General features: G+C 39.2%; 1 protein-coding gene across 1 annotated transcript in view; it reads left to right on the top strand.

Moving 5' to 3' along the window:
- Window positions 1–14727, top strand: part of LOC122791686 (xanthine dehydrogenase/oxidase-like) — a 1688659-nt gene that overhangs the window by 808466 nt on the left and 865466 nt on the right. The window contains exon 17 of the mRNA XM_044059558.1: window positions 13625–13714. Coding sequence (XP_043915493.1) covers window positions 13625–13714 — 90 coding nt within the window. The remainder of the gene's footprint in view (window positions 1–13624; window positions 13715–14727) is intronic.

The raw sequence follows: 14727 nt of genomic DNA, 5'->3' as shown, positions 1-14727 counted from the left end.
GAGCAGGGCAATGGAAGCATGTGCATTTCTTGCAAATATTGAGGTCGATTAGGAGGATATATGAGGGGATCAGAGGCAAAAATTAAAGTGGGCGGGGTCCTTTCTGATAATTTCTGCTTGACCAGAGGAACCAGGCAGGGGGTGTTCTCTTTCTCCTTTGTTATTTGCATTATACTTAGAATAACTGGCAAATAAAATAAGGGACTCAGAAATTCAAGGATATAATTGGTATGGCAGTCAAGAAAAGCTGTCTCTATTTGCAGTTAAATTTATTTTATACCTGACAAAACCAGAAATAGACATTACAGTGTTGTGGACCATTTTGAGACAGTTTCAAATCTTTTTGGGATATAAAATTAATGAAGCTAAAACAAAAGTTTTAGTGGTAAATTATGTATCCATGCACATATTGGTTCAGCAATATCCATATTTATGGTGACATGATAAAATGAAGTATTTAGGAATATTGATTAAAAATGATTCTGGTGTATCAGCTAAGGATATGTGGGAAGAGACTAAACAAAAGATAATACAAAAACTGAGAAAATGGAAGCTTTGTTATATGGATATGAATAGTAAGATACAAGCAGTCAAAATGTTTTTCATGTCTTTAGTCTTATACATAGGTCAGGCATATATTTATCAACTAGAGGAGAAGTTGTGGATAGCAATTAATAAAGAACTAAAGGACTTTATCTGGGAGGGAAAGATGGCAAAAGTCAAGTGGGATAAGCCGATTCTTCCAATAGAACAGGGCAGACTGGGATTATCCAATTTGAAGGGATATTTCAGAGCTACACAGTTAAGGCTCCTATACATAGAGCAAGCAGAAAACTATAATTCAAAGTGGAAAGGGATGATGTTGAAACAAGGGTGAAGGTCAAGAAACAAGGATAGACTTGTATTTTAGATGCAGGCCTTTAAGGAGAATAACAATAATCTGACAGAATATTATATCTGTAAAGTAGGAGAAAATATTCTAAGAACTAAGCCAACACAGGAATGGAGAAAGGAGATTCTGCCAACAGGGATGAATGCAATTAGGGATACAGACAAAAGGCAATAAGGGGGTTAGAATTTGTTGGAGAAAACGTATTGGGACCAAATAACTAGAGAAGGAAAGGTAATAAAATGGGAAGAGGCCAATAATTTATTTGGACTGCAGGTTAGGGATTGCACTCTCTATCAAGAATTGATATCAGAGTATAGGCAAATAGAAAGAAATAGGGGGTCCTAAACAAAAAAACAGCACTGGTAGAGTTTTTAGTAGAATCTAGAACACAAGCTGCCATTTAAAAGGAATAATTAGTAAAGCATATAAAATAATGCATGATAACTAGAAGAATCAATCAGAGGAGGTTAGAAATGATTGGGAAAAAGAAATTGGATAAGCAATTCACAAAGAAACAATGGGAGGATATATGTATGTTCATAGGTTCATAGGTAGGTACTAGGCTATCGGCCCAAGGGCCTAAGTAAGCCTAGCCAACAAGGTTCCCTGGCTTACCCCACCCAAGAAAGTTATTTTCCTGTGCCACTGTCGAGCAGAGCCACAGAAGTGATCCCCGGGGTGTATTTCTTATTTCCCATCCACTCATCAAGATTTTTCTTGAAAAGTGCTAATGAGGAACTTTGCTTGACACAGGTAGCTTGTTCCAGAGTATGGGAAGTCTCTGGGAATGGAATATGTCCCTCCAGCATGTCCTGTTAATTGTGGTGACAAGGCTTAGTTCCTAGAGCGTGTAGCTCAGAGGCATTGGGATTTCTTTAGGTGTAGCATGTCCAACAGCTCTGGGTTTGACATAGCTTTATATGTTAGGCAGAGATCACCTCGGATAGGCAACATGCTACAGAGTAAAGCTGGAGTTTTTTGAGACAGTCAGTGTAGGGCATTTGTTTGAGGCCAGTAATCCTCTTTGTGAGGTACTTCTGTGGCCTTTCCAGCTGCTGCAGATGTCTTGTGAGGTACATTCCAAAAGGGACGGTGTACTCTATAATTGGTCTAATGAGTGTTGAGTAGAGGGGAACAATGACCTCTTTTTTCCTGGATGAGATCCCTTTTGTGATGAGGTGTGCCATGTAGAAGGATTTCCTGACTACTGTGGCAATGTGATTATCAAAGGAGACTACTGTACACCTGGGTCCCAAGGTCTCTTATCACGCATTTGGTGTTAAGTAGGCTGCTGCCTATGTGGTAGTCGATGGGTGCAGAGCTTTTACCAAAGGGGATGACAATGCACTTTGTGGCATTGAGCTTGAGGCCATGGCTCTGACACCAGGCATCTGTCTCAGTGAGGCCCTTCTGTAGGATGTCAACATAATTTGGGAACTCGACTATGGCTCCTAGTTTGCAGTCATCTGCGAACTTCTTTAGCCAAAGGCCTTCTGTGTTAGCCTGTACTTCAGAGAAGTAGATATCAAACAAGAGAGGTCCCAGGACTGAACTCTGTGGTACTCCACTTGTCACTGGTTTGAAGTCAGATTTGGAGTCTGCAACTTTCACAGTGTGGGTTCTGCCAATGAGCCATTTGGCAACCCATGTTGTGATGTAGGGATTTATACCTAGTTTAGTGAGTTTAGCTATAATTCCAGAATGGGGGATGGTGTTGAAAGCCTTCACAAGGTCAAGATAGGCTGTGTGAACTACCTTACCCTCATCTACGGCTTTGGTGACTGCCTCAAAGAAGTCGATCAGGTTCACAAACCTGAACTGGGTGGGGTCCAGAGTTTGGAGGTTACCAATGTCTTTGTTTATGAGTTCCATGATGATATATGTTCCATGGCCTTGCAGACCAGGATCGTCAGGCTAATAGGGTGATAGTTCCCTGGATCAGTGGTGGCTCCCTCTTTGTGGAGTGGGATAACTGTTGCTGTGCGCCATTCAGTGAGCACAAAGCTGACGTGAGGCTATGATTGAGCATGGTGCTTAGGAGGGGAGCCAGTTTGTTCTGAAGTTTGTGTAAAACGCAGCCTGGGATGTTGTCTGGTCCCATGGATGCTGTGTTTTTGGCTTTAGATAGTTCAGTGTTTACCTGTGTAGTTGTGATTACAGGGACTCTCCATTCTTCCTGTATAGATATGGGCCCTTTAGGGGGTGAGAGGGGGGTAAAGTTAGCACTGAACCTATCTGCCTGGATGTTGGCAACATCAGTTGGTTCTGTAATTTTCGTGCCATTGTGCTGTAACCCAGAGCAGATCTGGGTGTTGCCATTGATATTCTTGACATAACTATCGAATGCATTGTGGTTGACCTTAGAATCAGTGGTGATTTTGTTTTCATAGCTAGCTTTGGAGAATCTTAGCTTCTTACTCAGGCTGACCAGGGAGCTCCTCCACTCATGGGATTTTACTCTCTTTTGCAACAGTTTCTTCCTTCTGTTGTAGAGTTTGTTTATAGCAGGGGGCCACCAGATTGGCTTCTTTTTTTTGGAGGATAGAGTCTTGGTTCTGTTTGGGATAGCACGATCCATATAAGTGCTTATAAAGTGCATTTGTGTAGGATTCAGCAGTCGTAACTGTATTGTCCATCTGCATGGGTGTCATGAAGTTCACCACTTCTGTCTTAAGAATCATAAAGTTGGCTTTGGAGAATTTTTTTACCATGGTTTCCTTAATGGGGGGTGGGTGAGGGTGGGATGTGGATATCTAGGGTGATTAGCTTATTGTTGGATCTGACCAACGAGGAGTTGACTTCAGGTGTGGAGCACCAGTCGCTCATGTTGGTAATGACTAAGTCTAGGATATTGTTGCCCCTGGTGGAAGTGTGGATAAGTTGATCCAGGGCATTGCAATTTATGAATTCCAGAAAGTATTGAGCAAAGGAGTTGGTACATGAGTAGTTTTCCCAGTTAATGGTGGGGTAGTTGAAATTGCCCATTATTAGGGTGTTTGGTTGAACCTTAATATTTTCCAGTATAACCACAAAACCCACAAGATTTGAATAAAATAAAAAAACACAAAATCCACTGATGGTGTATACACTTTATTTTTACCAAGCAGTGCACCACACATATATTTATACCAGATAAACCATTAATTAATTATTCAATTATACAAATGACTTCTGCATTTTCAAGTGACTTCTGCATTTCAAAGTAACTTCTGCATTTTAAAGGGACTACACACAATCAAATTACACATCATAGAATGTCAAAAATATATTACCAATATAAATATAAATATAAATACATCACTAATATAAATATTACTTAAACACATTTCTCAGTTAATTATGCCATATAAACATTTATATGATGGACACACCTCCGTCTATGGTGTTCCAGTCCAGGTTAGATGGCCGAAAAGTGTGGTATGAGTTATAGCCTGGTAAGGCCAAGGGTGGTCTCTGGAGCCTTGAACCAGGTCTCAGTCAATGCACAGATATCGATGTTCTCCATTTTAAGGAGTGCCTTGAGTGAGTGCATTTTGAGATTTAGACATCTAGCATTGAGTAGCATTACCCTCAGGTTTTGCTTGCTTGTTCCTGTTACAGTGGTGAATTTGTCATTTGAACCTTGCCTAAAAAAGGCATTATACGGGCGGCAAGAGCCTTAGCCAGTATCCGAAATCCCAGGGGTGACAGGTGCAGGCCATCTCTGGCAAAGCATCATGGTCTGTCGACCATGTCATCCCAGGCAAGCAGATACTGGATCCCCTTAGAAGGACACCAGAAGCTTAGCCAATTGTTGAAGTCAATCATTTTGTCCTTGTACTGCAGTATGATTCTAGGCAATGGCAGGATGCTACTCAGGGCTAGGGTCATACATGCCTGGGCTACAAGATCGGAGAGCTCTTCCATGTCTCTTTTCATGTAGTCCAGGGAAGTACAGCTCAGGTTGCTCGCACCAACATGGACAATGACAGAGTCATATTTGTACCTGCTGTGGAGTGACCTGAGTGCATGGGTTATGTGGTGGATCCTGGCACCCGACGGGCAACTGACAGTAACCTTCTCCTTGTTTAGCCTGGTGAGTGGGACATCAGTGTGCTTGACTATAGAGTCACCTATGACTAGTGTGTTGGGTACATTGTTTTGCCTTTTGGGCTGTGGTTGAGTGGCCCACTGTGTCTCTGGGCTATGTGTCATTTGGATTGTGTTGGGGTGGTGTAGGTTGCTTGAATTTCTGCTTTGGAGCTCTCTGTTGCTTGAGCAGATTATTACTGAGAGCCTCTGTGAAATTTTTTCTGTTTCTATGTGTGGATTTTGGTGGTGTAGGTTTAGTGGGACTATGTGATGAGTGTTTACTTTCTCCTCTTGACGGTCAAGTTCAGTCTTGGTTGGAGAGAACTTTACCTCCAGTTTGGCTAGATAAGTTCATCTCTCACAGGTTGTAGTGTTGGGTGGTAGGAGAAGAGGGTTGTCTGTGTACATGAGGCAATTGCTACATTGCCCCAATATGCCCAGATTCATCGGGTCTATATTAGAACACTGAAGTTTCAAAACTTTGAATGTTGTAATATCGAACCCTATTCAATGAAAGTTGAAAACATCGAACAGACAGAACAGTGGAAAAAAAATTGCTGTTCCAAAACACATACTCACAACACAAGCACACCACACAAACAGAAAAACACACATACACCTAAAATCTTACACTTAACCCTACACTAAACTATACATACACCACTAACTATCCACTTACCTTAACCCAAACCCTAACCCTAAGGTCCGTCACTGTTGCACACTCACCTCACCAGTGCCCTAACTCACCTACCCTGCCCTAACCCTCACATCCACACAATTGCACACTTACCTGACCCTCGCCCTAACCCTCACGTCCACACAATCACACACATATCTAACCCGCACCCTAACCCTAACTCACCTAACCCACCCTAACCCTCACGTCCACACAATCGCACACATACCTAACCCACACCCTAACCCCAACTAACCTAACCCGTGCTTAATCACACACTTACCTGAACCCGACCCGTAACTTTCCACCACAGTGCTGAAAATACCGAAGCAACAGAAACAGACAACCAAATTCTTTCCCTAGGAAAAAGTTTGGTTTTCTGTAGCTTTGATATTTTCAGTGTTCGCTTAATATGGGTCGATATTAGAACATTCGAAGTTTTGAAACTTCGATGTTCTAATATAGACCCGATTCATCAGATAGACATGAGAGAACACTGGGAGCTGACCCTTGGACATGCCTGAATAAAAAAATATTTTCCTCTAGACAAGTGAAGAAAGTGAGTACAAGAGCTGTTTTTCTCTAAGCAATGAGGAAAGTAAGTACAAAAACTGTTTTCCTCTAGGTAATGAGGAAGGTTGAGTGCTGTAGTAATTTGTAGCTTATTTAGTGCTTACAAGTTCTGAACAAGTGCTGAGCACGAATAAGCAAATTCAAGTGCTAAAACTAACAATCTGTATCTGGACTAGACTAGTTACAGGAAAGAAACAAGTGCAAATGCGGGCTTTTAAATCAGAAAGTTGAAAGAGATGGACAAATTGCCCAAATGGCCAAGAACTACAATTTCTGGGCCAGAAACCACTCCTTATGTGGTAGATAGGGTACTTAGTGCTTACCACTCCCACTGATAAGCTAGCAGGCTTCCCTCCAAGACAGACAGGCTTGGGGGGCTCAGAAGTTTAAAAAAAGTCCTGGATATAGCAAATCTGTATATTGACTAGACTAGTTACAGGAAAGGCAGGAAACAAGCTTAATTTTTTTCACAGGGAGATTTTAGGAAAGTTTTTTATTTATTTATTTTTTGTAAAGAAAAGGGATAAAGGAGAATCAGAAGATAATTCAAGGTTAGGAAACTAAGTGGGTTGGCCTTCTCAAATGTGCTCTCTGTATTAGGTAGAATGAGCTAATGACACTAGACTGGGAGCAGTGTCCCAGATCAAATTTACAGTAGGGGCAGGCAACTGCAAAGCCACCAAATATAACAGCAAGACACCAACATGGAGGGACAGTGAACAATGCTACAGTTACTAGCCTACACTCTTTTACACAGTAAACACTACAGAAATGTTTATCACAGCAGAAAAACAGCAGTGAGGCACAAAATTAAAGTTTTTTAAACAGGTAAAGGAACAAGGAGTCTCTAGAGAGTGCTTTTAACTGCAAACAAATCAGTTATAGGATACACTGCTTGGCAGGAAATCAGAACAAACAGGTACTTAACAAGTACAGAAAATTTACAGCTAATATCTTTCACACAGTGAAACTAGCTAAAAAGCTTTACAAACAGTGTGACAGTAAAAAAAACTTATTTATCAGGCCCTGTAAGGCAGACAATTTTAGTTCAACCATGCATATTAGTTAATAGCAATAAAATACAGTAAAAAATATGCAGCAGGCAATAAAAAGTGTTATATATAAATTGCTAGAAACAATACCTAGTAAAAATAAGCGAAAAAAAAAAAAAACAGGATAATTATTGTTATAAATCTTAGCTCAGAGTTGTAGTCAATGCCCCTCCTCCACTCGGCTCAATGTGTATAGACAGAAATCCTCTCAAAGTTAGGGCTTAAATACCAGAATATACAACCTTAAACAACTTTTTTAAAAAAAGCTCAAAAGAACCAATGAGTGCTTACTCCAAGCCCTAGACCATGTCTCTGAAATATGCAACAAAGTCTAGAAGATTTAGGATTTTTGCTTGGAAATGTTTGCATAGATATCTTTATACCCCAAGTAGACTCCAGAGAATTTTTCCTCAGGTAGACAGCAAATGTTGGAGGTGTGACAGGGAAGAAAGAGGCACTTGGGAACATATTTTCTGGAAGTGCGGCGGGTTGGTGAACTTTAAAGATTACCTGCCGGATGCACTGTTGGAGATGATGGGTGGTTGGACTGGTGTGATGAGGGAGATGATTTTTCTAAGCTGTGATACATAATTGGAATTGCCTAGACATGGTAAGGCCTGGCTGTGTCGTATTATGGTGGCTGCCAAAGAAGCAATTACTGAAAAATGGAAATCAAAATCTAAACCAACTATATTAGAAGTATTGAATATAGTAACAGAGATAAAATGACTAGAAATGAGATCTGTAGAAAAAGATAAGAGCAAACTGATTTATTATCAGAATGTTGAGTTGAGATGCCTGCAGATGGAAAATTCGACACACAGATATTTGAATTTCCATCTGGCTGAACATCTCAGTGTTTGAAAGTTTATATTAGCGAATGCACTGCTGCATTCTCTAATATAAACTTGAAGAACCATACAGAGATTGTGCTACAGTGCGGTTTGGGAATAATTCATCTCTTTCCTCACAGTAGTGCAATCTTGGAGTTGGAATATATAGTTAGAAGGGGGTGTGGGGGGTGCAGGGAGGCTTGCCCCCCTGCAAAAACGTGATGTTAGGTGTAGGAGTTTCCTTTATGGACATCACGTGATCTGTTTGATAGCAATGTCGAATCTGCTGAATTCGTTCAGCTGATTCGACATTGTGACTTGCTCAATATTTTGATTTTCCGTTTTTGTATTCTGTGTTTCGAATGGAAAATATTTTTCTGTTCGAATTTTTGATAGCAAACTGAGCAAACTACATAGGAAAAAATGGGAATTGTGGTAACAATACAAACAGAAGAGGAATTAGGTTTAAAAGAAGGCAGGACTCAAATGAGGTATGAAATGTTTGACTTAAAATGATTGAGTAAATTATAAGAGATGCATAATGTTTACAACTGGGAGTGTGTCAGTATGGTTTGTTTATGATGTAAAATCCTTGCAACTAGGATTGTGTTGGTGTGGTTTGTTTTTATTTATATAAATATATGACTGCTTATGTCGTAAGTGATGGTTTAATAAGGATGTTTCTTGTTTAAAAAAGAAGCGTCAGGAATTGAATAATTTATGTAATGTTGCTTAGGTTATATGATATATAGCAATATATGTGAAGTATAATGCCTGTTAATGTTAATTTGTTAATACAGTTTGATTACTTTTGTATAAGTGTAAATTTACCTATGCCACAAATAATAATTCACTAAAGGTGTTTAAAAAAAAAAACTACCTGACTCAAACCCATGTAACTAATGAGCATGGCTATAATGCTATAACGTTGCTACAGGCACTCTGTGACTAAAGCAACAATGCCAGTCTGCACAAGATATGCAGACTATAGATTTTACATGACACTCTGTTTTATAGGTGTTGCATCACTTGGCTAGGAGTGTTTAAGCAGTGTACACTAATAGATTTAGGTTTGTTTATGTGTTTCCTCAAGCTTCATTGTCAGGATCCTCCACTATGAATATGGGCATGCCTGATGTCAGGCACCTGTCTGAACTAGAAGATGATGATGGGTGCCACATCCTGGCACAGACTAGGGTCATGATGGCAAAGTTAAACACAGTTAATATGATGATCATATCCCTACCCCCTCCTTGAGTACAGCCCCTGTGCTTACACAGCCCACTCTTCAGCTGAGGATGTCTCTGAAGAACAGGAGTTGGCTGACACATCAGAGTAGGACTTCTCTTGTTGCAGGGACATCTTTGGTTGCTGGAAGCTCCTTTGAGTGTGAGAAGGGCAGTCAGGGTGGCATAGTATCACATCAAATCCTCCTAAACAAACTTAACAATTCCAACCATTGTCCTAAGGCCCTAAAGTGGTTCCATAACTACCTCTCATACAAGCAGCAAGCCACCCTATGGGACAGTAAACTCTCCCCCTACCTCCCCATTTCTGTAGGAGTTCCCCAAGGATCGATTCTAGGACCACTACTCTTTATGATCTTTACCAATCATCTTACTACAGCTGCTAGTCCTGCTAACATTATTCAATATGCAAATGATTCCTTGCTTATCTGCTCTGCACCAATAGAGACACTATAAGAAAAGACCCAGACTGCCCTTACCAACATTAAAAAATATCTAGCAGCCTATCAACTTATACTAAATCCCAATAAAACTAAGCTAATGGTCTTTTCAAATCCTTCCTCACTTGCCAATAGCCAACCTCTCTCAATTTTCTCCTCCAATGGCACTAAAATAGAACCTGCTGAACACACTAAACTTCTTGGGGTTGCCATAGATAATGCACTGAAATTTGACAAACATACATCACAGACTTTTAAAAAAATCCATATTAAACTAGGTACACTCTACAAAGCAAAACCTCATCTCTCAGACCATGCTAGAATGGCCACAGGAAAAACCCACTTGCTCTCCTCACTTCTCTATTGTTCTCAAATATTCACAAACTTTTGTAAAACAGAAATAAACAACCTTGAATCAAATTTGCAACTAACCTACCCCCCAAAAACTCACCATTGTGCTGCCCTCAAACAATTAAATTGATTAGAACTCTCAGACTTACTCATGCTAAACCAATTATTAATAGCCCACACAGTGATGTATAAACCTGATTACTGCCAAGCCCTAACTAACCTTGTCCAACCCTACAAAAACCTTAACTCTCTTAGCTCAGCTGACGAAGTCCTGCTTAAAGTAAATAAATCTTATAACTCTCATAGGGGCTCCTTATACTGCCACAAAATTGCAAAAGTCTGGAACTCACTCCCTCAACAAATTCTCTCTACTGATCATACACAAAACTTTAAGTGAGAATTAAGACAATACTTCCTATCACACTGGCTATGTCCATGCTCTGCTCCAGACTAACCTATACTCTACCTTTGACTCTACTACTCTGGCCACAGCTCTCAAAACATTTGAGGAAGGCACCCCTTCACACAATTTAAAAAAAAAAAAAAAAAATATATATATATATATATATATATATATATATATATATGTATATAATATTGTAAATTGTTAAATGTTTATATTGTATCAATGTTTTTACCATCTTGTAATTTCATTTTATCCTATTTACTATGTTTTATGCTATTCACTATGGTTTTACTGTCTTATTTGTAATACCTGCATATCTTGTAACTTGTAACCTTTTTCATGCTTCTATATATGTTGTATAACTATGTTCATTGGAGATTTTCTCCACGGGTCTCCACTGAAAAAGGATGTTTTGTCCAGTGGACACTACTTGGTAAACAAAAGTAAATAAATAAAATAAATAAATTAATAGTGGTGGCCAGCAACACCATGGGTAGGGCCATTCCCCTTAGCTGAATATCTCCATGGCCACCAACCAGAGTATGTGCAGGGTCATCATACAAGGACCAACAGATACTAATGCAGCCATAGCAGAGCTGACTGGTGCTGTGCATGGTCTATATGATGACCTGTGTGAGGCCACAGTCCATATATGAACCATATTTTAAAGCTGGTATAAGAAGTCTATATACTGTAGATGTCCATCTTGGAGGAATAATATACAACTTGTTGCAACCCCAAAGGTGAAAATTTCACTTGTTTAGTTTGCATCATCATCTTTCTGTCTTCCTTCATTTTCATTTATTATGTCCCTATCTTCTTTGTTTGCAATCATTAGTTTATAGGTTCATAGGTGTTTACTAGGCTAATGACCACAAGAGCCTTTTAAAGCCTAGCAATACATCCCAAATCTCTGATAAGTTCTGATACACTTGATAAGTGTAAGCAGGGGCTTGGGAGATTAAACATTTACAAGCTAGGGCCTGGGAGATGAACCATTTACAGGATGCCTGTGTCCGCTAGAGACATTGGTGTCAAACCAGGGATGAATTTCCTGTTCCCCATCCAATTGTCCAGGTTGCACTTGAATTGGGTTAGGGAGGAATTCTGCTTCACATGGATGGAGAGCCTGTTCCAGAGACGGGGTAATCTTTGGGAAACGTATGTTTGAGAAGAAGACAATATCTGAATTTCATGAAAAAAAATAGGAATATTAACAATTGTTAAAATAAAATCTGAAGTTTTCTTTATATCTCCAGTTTTAAATTACGGCGCCCATTTAATGATACAACATCTGCCAAGTTGCTATGATAAGGTAAACATTAACACCAATGAAAAGTAAACTTTTGTGATGCAACATCTTACAAGGATGTGTAATGTTCAAAAATTACATTAAAAGCATTAGCAGTCACTCGAAACAAAAGTCCAAGGTGCCCAAGGAAACAGGAAACAAGCACTTTTAAAAACACAATTAATTGCACGAAACCACAGCACATAGAAATCCCAATACACATTAACGTTTCTGAACTCTCAGCCTATACATTTTCATTTTGTTTACTTCATCAGATGTGGACAAATGGCAGAACTCCATATTACTATCCCCTAACTCAGAAGCCAATGGTGCTGATTCATGTAGTTGTTGCTTTGTATTCTTTTTGGTCTGGCCCCGTGCTGCATAAAGTTCTCACTCTGCTTCTGATTTTTGGAGATGATGTGTGCTTCCTTTTCTTGAATTATTTCTGAATGCTAAATGCTGGTTGAATCCCATTGACTTCTGAGTTAGGGGATAGTAATATGAGGTTCTGCCATTTGTCCACATCTGATGAAGTAAACCAAATGAAAATGTATAGGCTAAGATTTCAGAAACGTTAATGTGTATTGAGATTTCTATGTGCTGTGGTTTTGTGCAATAAATTGTGTTTTTAAAAGTGCTTGTTTCTTGTTTCCTTGAGCACCTTGGACTTTTGTTAAGGGTGTGTAATGTACTTAGGTTATATATAAAGGCCAATCAGTTATTCAGCTAAATTATAAGTAGTCTGTACTCATTTTCAAGCTTTTTGATCGCCTAGGGTCCTTATCTAGACACCCTTGATACTGCCTAAAGAACAGAAAAGTTAAATATAAAGTTAACTCATCTACTCCTTATAAATGAAGTACACAAAACTCAACGTGGAAGACTGATGACATTTTTCTAAACTGTCTTGTGTGTAAAACCACAAGGAGAGCTTTTTCTGTATATATTTTGTCATGACTGTAGATGTATTAAGAATGTTTACAACTAAAAATTATGAATACAGTGCAATATTCCATTCTAGTTTAACTCTTCAGTTATAACAGGGAGTATTGTAGAGTGAAAAAACTACATGGTAAGCAAAAAGCTGCTGTAAAGAAGCCTCCAAGCAGTTACTCTGAAACACATTATAGATATCAGGTGAAAAATGTTATGATGATTGAAAACTTTTTGTATGTTGCGATTTATAATACTGTTTTCAGAAAGTAAAATCTTTTGGCTACAAAGTCCATTGGTGTTCATCTCCAGTCTGATAGCTTCTATGGCATGACCCCCTATGACCTTAATGATGTTAATACTGTAGACCACCACTGCAATTATCTGTGTCTGGTATTCCTGTTTATTTCTTGGCTTTTGTTTTTTATGAAATAATGAATATGCATGGACACAGAATGTTATGTTAGTAAATTAGATAGCTCTGTGGAAGATTCATTTATAAATTTTCAGTAGCAGGCAATACATTACTAATTTGATAGACATGTGTATGCATGTTTATCTGTATCTATATGTAGATAGACACACACACTCACATATATATGTATATATGAAGATTCTGACGTATGTACTCTGAACACCAGGCATCAAGCAGTGAAAACTCCAGTTCTTTTTTTTCTAGTTTACATGGACCACTTGACAAATGTCAAATATTTTTAAAGAAAGATAAGTTATAGCACTTTGGAGAAAATACCTCCCCATGACAGGATGAAATCAGAAAATGGATTATATTTTATTAGGTATTAAGAGTGTTTTTACTTCTGAGCACTAAAAGATATTGCTTTTTATTTGTGACTAGAATAACTATATTGAACAAATCCCTCCAAGCTGGATCAGTGCTACTGAGTTGTTTCACAGAGATCCTCCATCCAGTGTCCAGTTATTCCAGGTATGTCCTTGTAGTTCATATTTAGTGGCATGAATGACCGAGAACAGGGTCTTTACCTGGTTCTGCATTGTATAATACAATAAAATATGCATGCATTTATAATGGTAAATGTAATATTAATACCATTCAGTACTACTTTATATACTGTTCCTACATTTTTACTTTTACAGTCTTACAAAGGACATGTTGGAGTCAAAACCAGAATTCAGGTCTGTGTGGGTTCCACAACTACCCAGAAACAACTGTGTGTCTCATGCTGCATCCCTTACCCCTCATCTACATATGCCCTGTTTCCTTAGAGTCACTAATCAGTCCCATCTACATATCCCCTGCTTCTTTAGACTCCCTAATCTGCCCCATCTACATATCCAATGCTTCTTAGACTTACTAATCCGCCCCAACTACATATACCCTGCTTCCTTAGACTCCCTAATCCGCCCCATCTACATATCCAATGCTTCTTAGACTTACTAATCTGCCCCAACTACATATACCCTGCTTCCTTAGACTCCCTAATCCGCCCCATTTACATATCCAATGCTTCTTAGATTTACTAATCCGCCCCCATCTACATATACCCTGCTTCCTTAGACTCACTAATCACTCCATTTACATATCCGCTGCTCCCTTAGACTCCCTAATCTGACCCATCTACATAGCCCCTGCTTCTTTAGACTCACTAATCTGCCCCGTCTACATATCCCCTACTTCCTTAGAATCACTAATCCACTCCATCTACATATCCCTATTTCCTTAGACTCCCTAATTTGCACCATCAACATATCCCCTGCTTCCTTAGACTCCCTAATCCGCTCCATCTACATATCCGCTGCTCCCTTAGACTCCCTAATCTGACCCATCTACATATCCGTGCTTCCTTAGACTCCCTAATTTGCACTATCAACATATCCCCTGTTTCCTTAGACTCATTAATCCACCTACATCCCTACTACCCCTCCTGTCAAGGCAATGCAAAGCCTCATCTTCCACTCTTTGACAAAGTATTCCATTAT

This window comes from Protopterus annectens, chromosome 1.part2, assembly GCF_019279795.1.
Source record: "Protopterus annectens isolate FY-2018-M chromosome 1.part2, PAN1.0, whole genome shotgun sequence".
NCBI lineage: Eukaryota > Metazoa > Chordata > Ceratodontiformes > Protopteridae > Protopterus > Protopterus annectens.
The sequence above is the reverse complement of the archived record's forward strand: the minus strand, read 5'-3'. Positions and strand labels throughout refer to the sequence as shown.